Source organism: Musca autumnalis, unplaced genomic scaffold (assembly GCF_047663935.1).
Source record: "Musca autumnalis isolate F117 unplaced genomic scaffold, ASM4766393v1 scaffold_5, whole genome shotgun sequence".
Classification (NCBI taxonomy): domain Eukaryota; kingdom Metazoa; phylum Arthropoda; class Insecta; order Diptera; family Muscidae; genus Musca; species Musca autumnalis.
In genome coordinates, this window is record NW_027412088.1 from 56,143,478 (window position 1) to 56,163,439 (window position 19,962).

The window sequence follows — 19,962 nt, forward strand, 5'->3', positions numbered from 1 at the left end:
TTCTTGGTTATCGGGTATGGACTTCTAAAATACTGAGGTGTTATTATTGGTAAAATAGAAAACCGAATATTTTTGACACTCACTGTAATATTTTTTTCACGTTGTTTACATATTTTGATAATAAATTTTTTTGTTGCCGCTATACCTTGTTTATTGTGATACGTGAAAAGTGTTGCAACTTTTGGTACTTTATTAGGCAAAAACAGGGTTGTATATCATGTGATTTCAATGTTGATTTCGCTGAAATCACGAAATGAGATGATTTCATTTTTGTATGCGAAATCATGATAAATTTTGCTTGATTCCGCGCGAAATCACGAAAAGCCTTCGAAATCACGAAACGACGCCGAATGTAAACCAAGCATTCCCGTTCCCGAGATTTGCATCTGTCCATAGGAGAAAGCCTTAAATCCCCGGCCGAAGGCCGCCTATTTAAAGAAAAATATGTAATTTGAAAAAAATTTGTTCCCGTTCTCAAGATTTGCACATGTCCATAGGAGAAAGTCTTAAATCCCCGACTGAAGGCCGGCTATTTAAAGAAAAATATGTAATTTAAAAGAAAATGTTGTTCCCGTTCCCGAGATTTGCATCTGTCCATAGGAGAAAGTCTTAAATCCCCGGCCGAAGGTCGGCTATTTTGGGGAAAGAATTCCATTTGTTTGCTTAGTTGAGATTTGTATCTGTCCATAGGAGCAAGTGTTCAATTTCCGGTTTAAATTTGAGTATTTGGTAAAAGTTATGTTAGGTTTATTTATTATATTTAAAGCACCCCGAGAGTTGTTTTACCATTTTGCAATGACTTGCTTTTAAATAAAAAATTAAGCACACATTTGAAATAACGGTAAATTTTAGCATGTACACCATTTTCAAAATTCACAAAAAGGAATCGACAATTGTTTATATATAAGGTGTATTTGTTTAAATTTTGTTAGGCTAAGGGCCATTATTATATGTGTTCTTTTACTATCTGATGGATTTGAAAACCCAAAATAAACCAATTTGGAGGCATTATAAATATAATTTTTACATTGAAAGTTAATGCCAAGAATGTCCTCCTTGAAATTCAATCATCACTTTTAACTTTAAATTAACTGGAACGCTATAAATCTGTTCGGTAAATCCAGACTATAACAAAAGGAAACTTATAATAATGGGGGTAAGTAATTGGCGACTACTTTTTGTGTTTTGTTAATATGAAACAGGTGTTATGTTTGGTTTACATTCGGCGTCTTTTCGTGATTTCGAAGGCGTTTCGTGATTTCGCGCGGAATCACGCAAAAATTATCATGATTTCGCATACAAAAATGAAATCATCTCATTTCGTGATTTCAGCGAAATCAACATCGAAATCACAGTACACATGATATACAACCCTGTTTGTGACTGAAAAAGTACCAAAAGTTGCAACACTTTTCACGTATCACAATAAACAAGGTAGATGGTCAATTGACGCAACAAAAAATTTTAGAATCAAAATTTTTAAACAATGTGAAAAAAATATTAGATTACTTTGTTACAATGCTATTTTTCATTGCGTTCTCGTACTTTTTTAATGGTAATGTTAGAAAAAAGAGCGAAATGTCTAAAATTGCTTCCCCATACAAATTTCTTAAAAAATACGGGAACGAAAAAATGACGGAAATTGCAAAAACTGCAGTAAATCAACGTATCAGCTATCGTATTTAGATGATAATGAACATGTTGCTAGTTTCTACTATGCCAAAATTGTATGGTAGAAAACAGGAGAATAGGGTGTTATTCGGCGCTTTTTTTGGTTTAAAGAGTAGTTCAAGTCTTGCTAGATTTCTTAGTACGGTAACGCATTTTTAGCACTAAACCATGGTAGAACAAGAGAAGGTAGCAGCAATACCCAGCTGACTGAACTGGGTTGTAGTGTTAGTGTCAAATTCCATTCGACATTTTATGTATTTATTTCTATGTTCGATGTATATTAGGGATATATATTTTTCAAGAACAAATTTATTCATCAGAAAAAAAACTATTTCCCATAAAGACGGCTTCATATCATTGACATGTAACCTCCAAACGACATGCCGCACACTAAAACACCGCTTAATATGTGTGGTATTTTGTTAAACTTGAAAAGAATAAAGCCCTAATAAACATGTGCTTTTTTGTTTTCAAAAGCAAATGATTGAAACAGCTTCTCTTTTTTCAATGAATTACCAGCGACCCGAAATATGTTTGCAAGTATTCTACTTTCTGCGAGAAATTATGCATTTAGTGGAATGATATGGAAACATTCAAATTGAAAATCTAACGAGTTTTCATTCATGTTTTCCAAAATATTCAATCAAATGTGAAAAATTATTAGTTTTTAAATTCCAATAATTTATAGACATTTCCTTGTTTTGTTTACATTTACGTTGACACTAAGGTTTACAAACAAAAACAAATTCCTTTGTGGTTGTTGTTCGAGTTGTATTTGTTGTAGTATTAACTTTACCTTGTATTTGTTCTACCATGGCACTAAACGGGAAAACTGCTGCAAGTAGCAATATTTTGCAAGTTCTGAACACAACTTTTATCTATCAAAATTTATTATTATGATGTCTCAACGATAAAATCATTTTTTATATTTTCATTTGTTAGTGCTATACACAATTAATACGATATATAGATAATTTTCGAAATAAAGTTGTAAAGTTCTATATTGTCGTATATTTTTGATGACTAATTCAATTTACAACAACTTGTTTTGAAAATTCATGTTCGATCAGCTGCGCCTATGCATCTACCTCGATTAGTGTGATATGTTTGAAATCAACAAAAAAATAAGTGTAAACACCGGGGTGTAGTTCAGGATTTCGTGAAATCCAGTGGATTTTAGAGCGCAAGTGTAAACTTGGCATTATTGTAGCGTTCATTTTGCATCGTATTTTCTTGAATTTTAAAAATGGTGTACATGCCGAAATTTACCGTTATTTCAAATGTGTGCTTTATTTTTATTTAAAAGCAAATCATTGAAAAATGGTAAAATAAATCGCGGAGATTGTTAAATTGTTTTATGGCTGTGAAAAAGGGTCATTACCATTGAATATTGTCCAAAAACTTCAAGAGTGGGTATTGAGGAGGGTCGATTGAAGTGTAAGAAGGGACATATTATGAAATTATGTCCAGTTCCTGAGTGTGATGGATGGGCATGGAGGTAGGTAATATATTTATAAGGTTTTAATTAATGTTTGTTCTTTTTTAGGTGTCGCGTAACATACCGGAGTCGAAGAAATGGCAGATGCAATGTAAAGAGTTCCTTCCGGAAAGGAACTTTCTTTGACAATTCGCATCTGTCCATATATCAGATACTTGTCTTCGTTTTTATGTGGACGAAATGAAGTGGAAGTTTAGGAGAAATAATGAAGGAAATATCGATCGGGTACCGGGCCGCGGTCGACTGGAATAATTTTTGCCGTGAAGTTTGCGTGTACAGCGCATTTCAAACTCAAATTCAGATTGGCGGCCCCGGTATTATAGTTGAGATAGACGAATCGAAGGTGGGGAAAAGGAAGTATCACCGTGGTCACGCAGTTGAGGGGCAGTGGGTCTTTTGGAGGGGTGGAACGTAGATCCAATAGATGCTTCATTGTTCCCGTGGAAACCCGGACTCGAGAGACTCTACTGCCCCTTATACAAAAATACATTAAACCGGGAACCATCATAATATCCGATAGTTGGAGGGTAAGTTTACATAATATGTAACTACACTTATACTTGTAATAATAATGTATATACTCGTATATAACAATATATTAATATTTTTTATAGGCATATGGCAGCATAGAGAATGAAGGTTATATAGCGTGAATCATTCCGTCAGTTTTGTTGATCCACTAATTGGCCATCACACCAATACAATAGAGGGGTTATGGCGCCACTTAAAAAGATCAATTCCTGAATATAACCGTCGGAAACATTTTTCCAACGGTTATATTCAGAAGTTAATCTTTTTAAGATGGTGCCGAGCTAATGAGAAGAATCCATTCTTGGAATTTCTTCAGTTCGCGGGTCAGCTGTATAATCGTACAAATTCTGCAGCTGACTCCGAACTTCAGAGAGTCCGAAAGGAATCTTCTTCCTCTGTAGCATTGGCGGATAGTGGATCAACATTTGAGGGGAGTGAAGAGGAGAGTGAGTCTGGCGGTGAGCAGGGGGAACCTCTTTCAAAAAAACAAAGATAGATTTGATATATATATTGTTACGAAATTAGATTTAACTAATCTCCGTGTAGACGTTGTTTTATTCCCCGATACGATTTGTACCAAATAAAACAGGGTTCGTTTTAGATTACGTTTCTACAATGCTTTATTTACTTTATTACACTTATTCAGAACCGACTTTAATTACAAAGCACACAGCCAGTCTCTAGTTAGCACGCAGCTCTTATTTAACCGATCTGTTCAGTTCAACGCTTAAAACACAACTAACTCGTCATTGCCAGTTCCCCTGTATTTATATCCCAAAGTCTCCCTGTTCGAGAGTCCTCTAGAAAATGTCTGGCAACTCCTCGAATATGTACAACGAACACACAGACGCACATTCGCACTAAGACTCACATACATGGGGGATGATCAATACAGTGGACAAAGTAATGACGTAACTACAACAACAAACAGATGCAAGAAATAAAGAAGTGACAAACTAAACAATAATTACATGACTATGGCAAAACAAAATAAAAGCACATTAATGAAAGGTAAAGAACTAGAATGATGAAGAGATTTCTACATAGTAGTTGTTGTTGTTGCTTAAATAAAGTAACTGCGTAATAAAACTTTACGTTACAATTCAAATTAAATTAACTTAAATCTATCAGTTACATTCGTAACATTGCCTCCCGCTTAAGCCTGTTCGTCCCGAATAGGCACAGTTCCCTCTCTGTGGTATGGGCATTGGTAACACACTGCCTCCCGCTTAAGCCTGTTCCTCATGACCTGGCACAGTTCTCGTTCCATAGCGGGCCAACCGTTCTAGATATACCACCTTCATCTTTGATCTAGGGCTGTCGCTCTTCTGTATGCGATACACGACGTCATTTATTTTTGTGACTACCTTGTAGGGGCCTTCCCAGTGCGTTTGTAATTTGGGGCATAGTCCTTTTTTCCGTTGTGGGTTGAACAGTAGTACCAGTTGCCCTTCTTGGAACCCATCAGTATTTGCCGCTCGATCGTACCTCGCCTTCATGCGATTGCTGACCATTTTTATCCGATGGCGTACTGCATCGTGGACTTCACTGAAAGAGTTTTGACTGTTTTCATCGTTATCAATTTCGGGGTTTGGTGTGGCACCGAAGATCAGGTCACCAGGCAGCTTCAATTCATTCCCGAACAAAATTTTGGCTGGGGTTCGAGATGTGGAGTCATGAATGGCCGACCTATAGGCTAGTAGGAATTTTGGAATATGCTCATCCCAGTCTCTTTGGCCGCTATCTACCACCTTTCGTAGATGCTCTTCCAGGGTGCGATTAAATCTTTCCACCATGCCATCTGATTGTGGATGCAGGGGCGATGTCCTCGTTTTCTTGATTCCGTAGGTGTCACACATTTCTTTGAAGATCGCTGACTCAAAATTTCTTCCTTGATCGGAATGAACCTCGGATGGGACACCATAGCGACAAATCCAATTCTTGCTGAACACATCCACTATTGTCTTGGCTTCCTGGTTGGGGATGGCATAAACCTCTGGCCATTTGCTGAAGTAATCCATGACCACTAAGACATACCGGTTTCCAGAGTCGCTTATTGGAAACGGTCCAGCCACATCCATTGCGATTCTTTCAAATGGAGCTCCTGAACTGGAACTGTTGCATGTGGCCTCGACTCTTCCGTGTTGGACCTTTAGCTCTTATACACCTCTCACAGTTGGCAATCCAGTCTGCGATGGATTTCTGACAGCCGACCCAGTAGAACCTCTGCTTTATCTTTTCAGCAGTCTTTGTCACACCAAGGTGTCCCCCACTTGGCCCATCGTGAAACTCTGACAAGACATCTTTTATTTTGGAGTCTGGTACGACAATCAAGTTGCGGTGAGTTTTTCCATCGTCGCTCTCCCACTTACGATGTAGGCACCCATCTATTAGAAGTAGACTGTTCCACTGGGCCCAATAAGATTTCAAAAGTGGGTTTTCGGGCGCTATTTCTTTGCGACTAGGGCGTTCGCCCGTTTCCATAGCAGAAATTATTTTGCCTAGGGTGCGATCTTTTCTTTGTTCCGCCGACCAATCCTCGCCGGATTCAACCTGCAGTAGCCGGACATCGACGATACTTGCTTTGGCTTCAGCCTTCGAGCAATGTCTACATTCAATTCTGCATGGCCGACGAGACAGGGCATCAGCATTACCGTGTTTTCCACCTTTTCTGTGCTCGATACTTAGGTCATAACTCTGAAGCCTCTCGATCCAGCGGGCCAATTGACCTTCCGGGTTCTTAAACTGGAGCAGCCATCGCAGAGCGGAATGATCGGTTCTTAGCAGGAAGGGCTGTCCATACAGGTATTTGTGATAGTGTTTGATACTCTCCACAACTGCCAGCAGCTCTCTCCTCGTCACACAGTAATTCCTCTCAGGCTTTGACAATGTTCGGCTGTAGTACCCGATGACTTTCTCTTGGCCGTCTATTTCCTGGGAAAGGACACCACCGATCCCGTATGCACTGGCGTCAGTGTCCAACACAAACTTACCGCCGGGTACAGGATACGCCAAAAGAGGGGCTGTGCAGAGCATGTCTTTGAGTTTTTGGAATGCCTCTTCCTGATCGTGGCTATCTCTACCTGCCAGTAACCACTCTGCAGATCGAGGGTAGAGAACCATGAAGTCCCGGCTAAGGTGTCTAGTGTGTCATCAATTCTTGGGAGCGGGTAGCTATCTTTCTTGGTGACATCATTTAGTTTTCTGTAATCCACACAAAATCTGGTACTTCCATCTTTCTTCTTGACCAGTACTACTGGGGAACACCAGGGACTCGACGATGGTTCGATCACACCACTCTCCTCCATTTCGCTTATCAACTTCTGGACTTCGTCCCTTTTCGCCAGTGGAACACTTCTTGGGGCTTGTTTTATTGGTCTTGCGTCTGCCGTGTTTATTTCATGTTTCACCACCGATGTTCTTCCTTGATGCCCTTTTGTAGACGCAAAGGTAGAGGCATGTTTCCATAACAGCTGCTTGGCCTTGTTCTTCTCGGAAGGTGATAAGTTGTGTGTCCACTCTTTGATGTAACAATCGAGGTGCTTCTTCTCCATGGCTGCAGATTTTTCGGTGTTATTTTCCAAATTGATTACAGCTTCAGCCGGTGTACATTGTCCAACATCGGAAAATTGACAAATTTGTTCTTGTTTGTCTGACAGATTCAAAACTCTAACTGGAATCAATCCATCATCGTTGCTTTTCACCAGGGGATTCGCTATTAAGATGTTACTATTTTTGTTTTCTGCTGGTCCCACCACCCACAATTTTCCGACTCCACAATCTCCATCCATTGGTACCCATATCAATGTTTCGGCACAAGGCGGTATAATCTCTGGATGCTCCGTAGTCAGACGTCTAATAGGTGTGTTTTCCTCGTAACCCATATTTAATGGAATTTCCACATTGGACCATGTCATCACACGTTCTTTCATATCCAGATTAAGACCAAAGGCAATCATAAAATCTGCGCCTATTATAACTTCGTCTACGATATCAGCAACTATAAACTCGTAATCGACCGATTTATTGGCAATAGTAAGTCTCACGGTTATCTTTCCATGTACTGCCGCAGGCTCCCCTGTTGCTGTGCGCAGTCTGACTCCATTTAGTGGCGTTATCTTTCCCTTGGCCAGATCTGATCTGATGATGGACTTTGATGCGCCTGTATCCAAGGTCAGAATTCGCTTGTCGCCATTGATATAACCAGTTGTTGTAAGGTTGTGGTTTTTCTGTTGTACTATCGCTATGGAGATTGTGGGACCGTCGTCGATGGGAGCCAGTTCACGCCCCGCTGGACTGGCTCGATTTAGTTTAACGGTGACTCATTTGCAGAACGTTGAGCCACTCTTTTACTTTCTTTTGACGGGGATGGTGACGATGACCTCGATCGCTTGCGCTTCGCTCTACATTCACGCGCAAAATGACCCATTTTGTCGCAATTGTGACACCTGCCCTTGGCCTGAGTTGGTGCTGCCGTATACCTTCCTTTTAATACCCGCTTCATTGCTGCCTCGATCTCGTTAACACGATATTTGGGTTCATCGAACTCGGTATCCAGTTTGCGGACCTTGTGAGTCTGGGGATTGGTGATTATTCTTGCCGTCTCTTGTGTAAGGGCGTACGACACGGTTTCAGCAAATGACGATTTTGGTGACGCATACGTTGCACGTTTGATCTCGGCGTCACGTATACCATTCACAAATGTTTCGATTTTCATACGGTCCAACAATGGATGGTTTTCTCCTGGATACGTCATTAGCACCAAACGTTCTACTTCCGTTGCGAAGTCCTGTAAGGTCTCATTTGGCTTCTGTACTCTTCCCCTTAATTCCATTAGGTAGATGTTTTGCTTATGTTCGCCACCGTACTTGCGTTCAAGAGCAGCCATTATATCTCCATAACTGTTTCTAGAAGCGGCGGGAATACTCTGTAATACGTCAGCAGCATCACCCTTCAATGCCATAAGGAGTGATACCGCCTTTTCGTTGTCGTTCCAAGAATCTCTAGCAGCCACTGTCTCGAACTGTAATTTGAACACATTGAAAGAGGTTGAGCCGTCGAACACAGGAGGCTTGATTTTTAACGTGTTATGAATAGCTCTCACTGGGCCACCTTTGATTTCCAGTTCCGACATTTTCTTTTCTATGCCCAGAATATTCTCATCTTGAGCCAGAAATTTCTCGTCAACAGACAAAATCTTTTTATCCAACTCTTTAATTTGTACCTCCACGTTTTCTACTCTCTTTTCAATCACCATCGTGATGTTCTCGAGTTTCTCGTTAATAGTTCTAGAATTTGTCTCTAATTTCTCTTCCATGCCCTTAGCGATTTTTCTAGAGTTCTCTTCTAACTTTTCCTCTAATTTTCTGGAATATTCTTCACTCTTTCTGGAATTTTCTTCCATTTTAGCATCTAATTTCTCCATCATAAGTCTGGAAGTTTCTTCATTTTTCTTATTCATTTCCATGGAGCTACCTTCTATTTTCTTAATTTCCAGCATCATCATAGCCAGCATTGATTTCAAATCGTCTCCACTGGCAGCTACCGATGAAACTTCCTCAACGGAGGATTCGCCCTTTGCCGATAACTCGACTTCCTCCTTACTGTCGAACTCATATGCGTCGATGTTCATTCCACGGCGCTCGAACTCTTCCAACAAGCGTTTTTGTAGTTCGGCCTTGTTGCCAGTAGAACACAACTCCAACTTACTTAGCTCCTTCTTCAAGTCTTCCACTCGTAGATCCTTAAACTTAATTGTAGGATGATCGAAATCTCACTTCCTGACACCAATTGTTACGGATTTAGGTTTAACTAATCTCCGTGTAGACGTTGTTTTATTCCCCGATACGATTTGTACCAAATAAAACAGGGTTCGTTTTAGATTACGTTTCTACAATGCTTTATTTACTTTATTACACTTATTCGGAACTGACTGTTATAGCTAAGTACACAGCTTTACTTTACTTCTTTACTAGTCGATGTTTACACTTCGGTATAAAATTCACAACTGCTCACTGTTTGGCCGGAATCTCATATTTATACCCAAAATCTCCTTGGTCTAGAATTATCTAGAAATCTGGCAACATCTGGAATCTGTGCAACGAACACACAGACGCACATTCGCAATAAGCGAACAACCACATTCACATACATACATGGGTGAAATACGAGTGACGTAATTACAACAACAAACAAATTTAAGAAATAAGGAAGTAACAAACTAACAATAATTACATGATTGTTGCAAAACAAAACAAACGCACATTAATAAAAGGTAAAGTAACATCCAGAATAATGAAGAGAGTTCTACATGGTAGTTGTTGTTGCTTAAATAAAGTAACTGCGTAATAAAACTTTACGTTACAATTCAAATTTTTAAATTAACGGAAATTAAACTAAACTAACTTAAACCTATCAGTTACATTCGTAACAATATCGTTCCTTCGTTCCATATAGTTCCTTCGTTCGTTTGACATTTAACTGAAATATTCTTTTTGGATAAATCACTCTTATAAACATTTTTTGTTTATGGTAACATGGGGCGCCTTCGCCACGTTTTTTTCAAAATGTTCTCATATCGACATCATTAAAGTTTTTCCAAATATTATTTTTGGTAAGAATATTAGCATGTCTCGACTATAAGTTTTGATATATAAATGATTATAATTTTGTTTTTAAAATATTATTTTTGAGAATTTACAAAATGTCTAAAAAGTGGCGAAGCCTCCCCACCCATGGGGTGGCTTCGCCATCGACATAGGACATATAGCAACGGACTCTAAAACTGGCATTTACCATACTTCCTCCCCAAATATCAACATTATGCATAAAAATAACATGTTTTCTATTTAATAATCAAAAATGATTCTAAAATTTACAAAAAGAAACATAGTCTAGCCGTTAATTGAAGTAGGTACCTTGCATTTAGGCATAAAATGAATTTTTTGCCAAATTAGATAGGTTTACCACAATATTTGATTTCAACTTCACATTATAGCGTGGTATATCAATAGCATAAACAATTTAAGTTAAACCTGACATAATTCTCACATTAACCCACGACACCCCTATCATGGCGTAGCCGCCCCACCCCCTACATAGTTCATAATATGAATATATTGACATTTATAATTACTTTTATCATGCAAATTATTTGGATTTATATTCTTCAGTAGTTGTCTATTAACGGTATAAAATATAATTTTGATATCACAAAAGGTATACAAGATATCACAAAATATACCTACCATGAATATTTTTCTCAATACCCCAAAAACATGAAACCGCGTGCATCAGCAATCATATATTTGATAGACATGCCAATTTTTGGGAGATGAAAGATCTTCGTTAAACTCACAATTTTCCCTTTAACGGCATTTCTGTAGCAGTTATAATTATCAAGAAAATCGGTGCTGGCGAAGGCGCCCCAGTGGCGAAGGCGCCCCATGTTACCATATATTGTTTTTTATTATTATTTTGAAGTGTAGTAAGCAATATTTGTAAATTTTTATAATTGATAAAGGCGCATTATTAAAGGAACGATCTTTTGCAAACCCTAAATTTTCTTATTTTTGGCCATTTTAAAAATTTTGCTCTTTTTACGGGAACAAACACTTGTTTTCTATTGAAAATCTATTTTATTTTCCTAGAGATTTTGATAGTTAAACGCAAAATCTATTTAGTTTCATCATGGTTAAAGGCGGCACAATATTTCACATACATACGCACAAAAACACGCGTCGTCAATAACAAACAAAACAAAATAAAAAACGTTTGAATCCGATGAACAAAAACAACGAGATGAGCGAATAGAACGAGATGGACAAAAGGAACGAGATGAACGAAAGGAACTATGTAAACGAATGAGTCGGATATCGTTCCGATCGTTCCAGTCTCGGAATAGTTCCAATGAACTAGTTCGTTCCGGTACTACCATGGTCCAATAATAGGTCCTCCATCAAGCGAATTCAAAGAAAAACGAAGATTTTAAATGTCAAAATTCATAAACAGAGGCGAAAAAATTTTTGAGGCGAATTTCTTCTCTGTCAATTCAGGTAGACACATACAAAACATTTTACGAGAAAAAGTTGCTACCGTAGTTATTTTTGTTTGACGAAACAGAAAATACCAGCTGATCGAACTTGAACTGCTAATATAAGTTATTGTAAATTAAATTCTCATACAAACACAACACGACATTAAGTTTATTTGTTTTCTTTTTTTTCGAGATACATCTACCTGTTTCTATGCAGTTCGACATTTCAATACATCACAGCGAATTCAAATGACAAATATGAATTTTGACAGCTCAAATCGAAATCATCTGATTTTGCCGGAGGACCTATAATTGGGCCATGGCATGGTACAATTACTTAGGTAGAAACATCGGCGAATTGCTACAACAAAGCAACTTTTTTTGTAATGTAAACTGTCAAAATTTTCGCCGAAAGGTTTCTTGTTGTCTCTTTTTATCACTTGTGTTTGTACAGAGAAGAGAAACATGCTATCTCTTACTTACCGAATCATATGGTTGTTTGCATGGCCCAATTATAGGTCCTCCGGCAAAATCAGATGATTTCGATTTGACCTGTCAAAATTCATATTTGTCATTTGAATTCGCTGTGATGTATTGAAATGTCGAACTGCATAGAAACAGGTAGATGTATCTCGAAAAAAAAAAGAAAACAAATAAACTTAATGTCGTGTTGTGTTTGTATGAGAATTTAATTTACAATAACTTATATTAGCAGTTCAAGTTCGATCAGCTGCATGGTACAATAATACAGGTAGCATTATCATGCCAGCTGATGGTAACATAATGTGTCAATTGCATTGAATTGATGTCAAATTTTGACATCTTATGTTGCAAACAATTGCCGATGCGGCTACCTGTGTATTTGTACCATGATCAGCTGGTATTTTCTGTTTCGTCAAACAAAAATAACTACGGTAGCAACTTTTTCTCGTAAAATGTTTTGTATGTGTCTACCTGAATTGACAGAGAAGAAATTCGCCTCAAAAATTTTTTCGCCTCTGTTTATGAATTTTGACATTTAAAATCTTCGTTTTTCTTTGAATTCGCTTGATGGAGGACCTATTATTGGACCATGTACCATGCTAAGTAATTGTACCATGGAATTTTGACATTTCAAATCTTTGTTTTTGTTTGAATTCGTTTGAGAGAGGACCTGTATAATTGGGCCATGGTTACAAGGCTCGCTCGGTCAAGAAGAGTTTCCGTGACAAGCAGCAGGCAATGCGTAAACATTTGTTGCATATAAAGAAAATGAAGTAAAATGTGAAATAACTACGTTTTAGAGGTAATTGTAAAGGTCCATATACAATACCAGCTAATGTTGAAATAATTAGATTCCTATAAATAGATATAATAGTTTAAATTTAAGCTATAAAGGAAATACAAAATGTTTGTATTTAAAATAAATATTTTTATATATTTATTTATTTACGTGGATCCTTTTTTAATTTTAGAGATTTAAAGGTGGGGATGGAGTTTCTCCTGATCCTTAAATACAAATCAATTAAACGGGATGATACACTCCGGGTCATCTGAATAGAACCACCAATATTTGTCTACAAATACCGTTATATCTGACGAAAGGAGAGGAATTGTAAATTATAATTGTGTGGACATGTAGAGTATATAGTAGCCGATATTTTCAATACCTAACATGTTTCACATATGCGTTATAACGGTACTTTTTAATCGCTTTATGAAAAAATGCCAAAATATTAGCATTTTTAATGGTTCACCAGGATAGAACCACCCTAAGAATTTACACAAATCCTTTGTTAGATGTGGTAAACTTTAACAAAAAACTATTTATACTTATAAATAAATGCCGTAAGTGTTGATTGACAACAAATTTGTATTAGGGTCTTGAAATTTTATGAAAATCGAGGGTTACAGCTCCAAAAAAATATTTTTATGAAGTAATCGGTAGAAACAATTTATAAAGACAAAATTCAGGAAAGGGAATGCAAATCGATGGGTTCCACCCAGTTTCGTTGGCTGTGGACATCTACAGGCCCAAAAAATAATAAAATTCCACCGTCGAACGCTTCATGTCAACATCAAGTACATCAAGTGCTTTGATTTAGCAGATATCGCATGACAAGGAAAGCGCAGAAACATAGGCGCTATTTTTTGTGTAATAACGGATCAGAAAATTTTTTTCGGTACTTATACTACAAGGAAAAGATGTGTGAACATTAGAACCATCAAAATTAAACCTTGTCCTTTCGAAAAAATAAACGTCTGTCTTTCCCTATCGCTAAGCTGTTTCTTCACATCAAATGTATTAGAACCTTTTGAAATTCCAAGAACTTGATGGTGAGATGGAGCGTTCGGCGGTGGAATTTTCTTTATTTTTTGGACCTGTAGATGTCCACAGTCAACGAAACTGGGTGGAACCCATCAATTTGCATTCACTTTCCTGAGATAAAATATCGAATTTTGGATTGGAAAGGGAGGATTTTGAATTATCTTTACCATATTTCCTCTGTTTCGGACTCATAAACCTATCAAATGTGACTTTTTTGTAATTTTATTGTAGTATAGAAAATTTTGAACATTATTCATAAAAATATTTTTTGGAGCTCTAAGCCTCGATTTTCATCAAATCTCAAGACCCTAATACAAATTGTTGCACTCTATTTGCTGTCAATCAACACTAACGGCATTTATTTATAATAATAAATAGTTTTTGGTTAAAGTTTACCACATCTAACAAAGGATTTGTGTAAATTCTTACACAAACCATTCTTACCTGGTGAACCATTAAAAAATGCTAATATTTTGGCATTTTTTCATAACTGCTCTGTTCCAGAACCTGCAAGAAGCTACTATTTTTTACTACGATAACATTTTTTCCTTTATGTTATCGGAAAAAATAGTAAAAATTAGTAGATTCTTGCAGTTCTGGAACAGAGCAAAAGCGATTAAAAAGTACCGTTATAACGCATATGTGAAACATGTTAGGTATTGAAAATATCGGCTACTATATACTCTACATGTCCACAAAATTATAATTTACAATTCCTCTCCTTTCGTCAGATATAACGGTATTTGTAGACAAATATTGGCTGGTTCTATTCAGATGAACCGGAGTGTATATTTGTAGGGATATTCCTTCGAAGGTCTTTTTTAACATGATATCCCTCAGACACTCCGAATTAATCGTTGTTTTTTATATTTATAGGATTTTTGGCTAACTTATACCCTGGTTACACTTAACCGGATTAACCCAGTGGGTTTGGGTTTCAAATGTCAATTGCATAAAATAAGTCCTCATGAAGTGGGTTAACCCGGCAGAAACCCTAATGTAACCGTACTATTAGCATCGGTTCTCATTATAGGCCACCAACATCATCCCAAAACGTCATTCCTTTTCGTATTACAAAAATCATTTTTATTTGTTTAAACATTGCAAAATGTTTGTATTTGTTCAAAATTCTTTATATAGAGTCTCTTCGGTTTTATAATTTAACTATATTTAAGATATATTCATGGTTCACTATAGTACGTTTAGATTTATGAACTTTGTTTATACATATCAAGAGTTGAAAGTGAATGCAAAAAAAGTCTCTTAAATATAAAAAATACAGTTTTAGTCAGAAAATTGCCATTAAGTTTTAATTCACCAGTTGCAGATTGCTCAACGACGTCTTTTCTCCGATGACTTCTTCAAACGTTTGGGTCCCTTTACGAAACACCAATCGACCTGTATAGCTTGACCCATAATTTCAGCGCCATTCAAAGCATCCTTTGCGGCCAGGGCTTGTTTATGTGTTTCAAATTCTACTAAAGCATAACCTTTGGAGAAACCCGTTCGCCGATCTAAATTCAAATGGATGTTTTTAATGTCACCAAAATCACAGAATTTCTCCTGAATTTCATCCTCTTGGGCTTCTTCGTGTATATTTGTCACAAACAAAATCCAACCTTCCACCGAACGTTGTGGGCCAGGTTCCAGTTCGTCGTCATCTTCATGACGCACACGCTCGTATTGGTGAATAGCTTCTCGCGTTGTGGTTTCACTACCAAAACCTCTGCCTTTACGATGTTTTGCCTTTTCTTTTAGGCGTACAATTCCCTCTAAAAAAAGAAAGGGTTTTTATCGTGAGAATGGCCGTATGGGCAGTGAATTTTTTATTGTAGCTTTACTTACGATCACCATCTTCATCGACCTCAAACTCCTCGGCATTATCAATATCCAATACGTCGGCCATATTTTTAATTTATTTACTGAATTAATGAAATAAAATGAAAAATTAGAAAACACACGAGTCGGTCGGCATCAATTTTGGATGCTCTCTGATTAGAGCTGGCAAAAAATCGATGGCAGTATCGATAAAATTGATTATTTTTAACAATTAAATATCGATAGTTTTGCCTATCGATATTATTGGAACAAAAACCCCCAACCTAATGCTTGGTTTACATTTACGAAATGCACTCGATTTCAACTGTCAATTCCATTGCTTAAACGTCAAATGAAATCCAATGAATTTCCGATGAGTCTTCATTTGACGTATACGCAAGAGAATTGACAGTTGAAGTCGAGGGGATTTTGTAATATAAACCAAGCATTACTCTTGTGCCAGACACTGAAAATAACGCATGAAATTTTTTTAGCTTTTAGGAGAGAGCGGAGGTGAAGGAGCTCCCTTCTTACCCATAAGCTCAAAACATTTTCATGAAAATTTTCATAGTCTGGCACAAGACTAAGTATGAACAAGGCACGAGTCCGTAGTCACACGTACATATTTTTGGGAAAAGTAAAATGTATTTTTTTAATTTTTTTTTTATAAAATAAAAGCAATTGTTTACTCTACTTTACATTTCCTGTGAACTACTTGTGCAAAATGTCAAGAAAAGCAATGACATTTCCGCCATTAAATGCTCTGTTCCAGAACCTGCAAGAATCTATTAATTTTTACTATTTTTTCCGATAACATAAAGGAAAAAATGTTATCGTATTAAAAAATAGTAGTAGCATCTTGCAGGTTCTGGAACAGAGCATTCATCTCCATATTAATAGCTTTGTTCCTTTACTTTTTTAATGGTAAAAGTGGTAATGTCATGTTCACACGAGCGTTTCAATTACGTTGTTCGCCTGTCGAACGACGTTCACGAATTAACCCGTTTCCACGACACCATTCGTAATTAACAGAAACATAAACAAATTTTCCTTCATTTTTTTTCCTTGTTTTCACGAAAATTTGAACTGAAAACACATTAAATATACATTAAATGAATAAGAAATGCAATAGACTTTCCTTCAAATGTATCTTCTATATTTAACTACACACATTTCATTCATTTTTCCCATAAATTCTGAAAAATTTTGTATTTTCAATATATTTTTATATGTTTCTATTTTCAAAATTAAAGAGAGAGAGAGACATGTCAAAACAATGTTATTATTATTTGTTTCCTTTTTGTTTCTGATTTTTTACGCGATTTTGAACTAATGGACAAGAAATGTGTGTGGAATTAAGAAGGAAACACAACCATCTTCGTTCTGCATCTATAAAAAATGTTTAGTTCATTAATTCTCATTCATCTTTTTCCTTTTTTCTAAAAATTTTTGTGTTTTCAACAATTTTTTCAATTTTGAATTTAGACATGTCATAATTAATTTTTTCGACAAATTCTCTCATTTGTTAGGGATGGGACATAATTATTCGTCATTCAGAGAGTATTTCTAATCGAACAACGTAGAAAAATCGTCGTTCGTTCGTAGAATTTTGTGTAGGGAAAAAAGTAATTTATTCGTAGTTATGGGTCGAACAACGAATCGAGAACGAACGACGTACCGTGGAAACGGGCTATAAAAGAGAAAAGTGTCAAAATTTCTCAAAATTGCTCTCTGATGAACATTTTTACCAGAAAAGTAAAGGAACGGAAAAATGGTAGATCTGCAGTGGAATTCTGTAACTAATTTTTTGACTTACCGACAAAAATCGGTAAAATTAAAATGCTTATAATTTCAGTAATTACCGAAATTTTTCGATAATTTAACAACCAAAATAAAGCTGTCGTTAAGTCCTACCGATAGCAACAGTGTTGTCAACTTTTATTGATACTTTTCACTCATAATTTTGCGTTTTTATTTTACCGATTATTGTCGGTAACTCAAAAAATGTGTTACGGAATTCCACTACAGTAGTGGAATTGTAGTAGGATTTCTAACTAATTTTTTGAGTTACCGACAAATGTCGGTAAAATTAAAACGCAAAATTATGAATGAAAAGTTCAAATAAAAGTTGACAACACTCCTGCTATCGGTAGAACTTTACGACTACTTTTTATTCGTCGCTAACTTACCGACAAACATCGTTAATTACCGAAATTATAAGCATTTTAATTTTACCGACAATTGTCGGTAACTCCAAAAATGAGTTAGAGAATCGCACTACTGTAGTGGGATTCTGTAAAGTATAGTACACATTGACAAGCAAAACTGACAGTCATCGAGGTCTATTTCGTGAATATCAAAGCCTAATTGAAAAATTTCTTTTATAATCTCCAAATAATACCGTAAATATTGTATTTCAAACGTTTTTAGCTAAATAAAAGTTGTTATTTGCCTGTCAGTTTTGACTGTTATAGCCCGTTTCCACGGTACGTCGTTCGTTCTCTATTCGTTGTTCGACCCATAACTACGAACAAATTACTTATTTCCCCACACAAAATTCTATGAACGAACTAGAGTTGTTAAATCTAGTGAACTAGTTCAGTACCATAGTTCGTTTGCGTATGATGTATTTTATACAAACAAAGAGATAAAATCACTCATTCGCAATTTGTTTATGGAAATGACCGGTGTCCATTGAACTATATTGTGAACTAGGTCGTTCAATTGAACTAGATGTTAACAACTCTAGAACGAACGACGATTTTTCTACGTTGTTCGTTTAGAAATACTCTCCGAACAACGATAAAATATGTCCCATCTCTAACAAATGAGAGCATTTATCGAAATAAATTAATTATGACATGTCTAAATTCAAAATTGAAAAAATTGTTGAAAACACAAAAATTTTTAGAAAAAAAGGAAAAAGATGAATGAAAATTAATTAACTAAACATTTAATATAGATGCAGAAGGAAGATGGTTGTGTTTTCTTCTTAATTTCACACACATTTCTTGTCCATTAGATCAAAATCGCGTAAAAAATCAGAAGCAAAAAGGAAACAAATAACTGAAAGTCTTTATACACAAACATTGGTTTGACATGTCTCTCTCTTTAATTTTGAAAATAGAAAAATATAAAAATATATTGAAAATAGAAAATTATTCAGAATTTATGGAAAAAATGAATGAAATGTGTGTAGATAAACATGAAAGATACATTTGAAGGAAAGTCTATTGTTTTTCCTATTCATTTAATGTATATTTTATGTGTTTTCGGTTCAAACTTTCGTGAAAACAAGGAAACAAAAATGAAGGAAATTTTGTTTATGTTTCTGTTAATTACGAATGGTGTCGTGGAAACGGGCTAATTCATGTACGTCATTCGAAATGCGAACAACGTAATTGAAACGCTCGTGTGAACATGACATTAGTGTGTACTCCCCTTAACTCATTTTTGCTGTTATCGATAATTGTCGGTAAAATTAAAATGCTTATAATTTCGATAATTAACGAAATTTTTCGGTAAGTTAACGATGAAAAAAAGGTAGTCGCTAGCCTCTAACGACACAAACAGTGAAGCCAACTTTTCTTTAAGTTTTTAGTCATAATTTTGCGATTTAATTTTACCGATTTTTGTCGGTAACAGCAAAAATGAGTTACCGAATCCTGTTACTGGTTACTGGTAGCAATGTCAAAAATAAACATAAAAAATCAATTTTCGTATTTTATTTCACAGCTTTTAATTTAGTTTTGCCAGTGTTCGACTTTTTCTTCTGTTTTTCGTCCATTTTTTTCTTCATTGTGAAATAATCGTCAAACAAAAGTCGAAAAATCAGTAGTGGGATTCTGTAACTCATTTTTGCTGTTATCGATAATTGTCGGTAAAATTAAAATGCTTATAATTTCGATAATTAACGAAATTTTTCGGTAAGTTAACGATGAATAAAAAGTAGTCGCTAGCCTCTACCGACACAAACAGTGATGCCTACTTTTCTTTATGTTTTTAGTCCAAATTTTGCTATTTAATTTTACCGATTTTTGTCGGTAACAGCAAAAATGAGTTACAGAATCCCACTACAGTTCTACCATTTTTTACCTGCAG

General features: G+C 36.1%; 1 protein-coding gene across 1 annotated transcript; it reads right to left on the reverse strand.

Annotated features, from left to right (window-relative positions):
* Nucleotides 1-15,189: 15,189 nt before the first annotated feature.
* On the reverse strand, nucleotides 15,190-16,048 carry tsu (40S ribosomal protein S12 homolog tsunagi). The gene is made up of 2 exons (XM_073989200.1): nucleotides 15,889-16,048; nucleotides 15,190-15,815 (listed from the first exon to the last, which is right to left on the reverse strand). The coding sequence occupies exons 1-2, from the start codon at nucleotides 15,947-15,949 to the stop codon at nucleotides 15,376-15,378; spliced, it is 501 nt and encodes a 166-aa protein (XP_073845301.1). The 5' UTR covers nucleotides 15,950-16,048; the 3' UTR covers nucleotides 15,190-15,375.
* Between the last annotated feature and the right edge of the window lie 3,914 nt (nucleotides 16,049-19,962).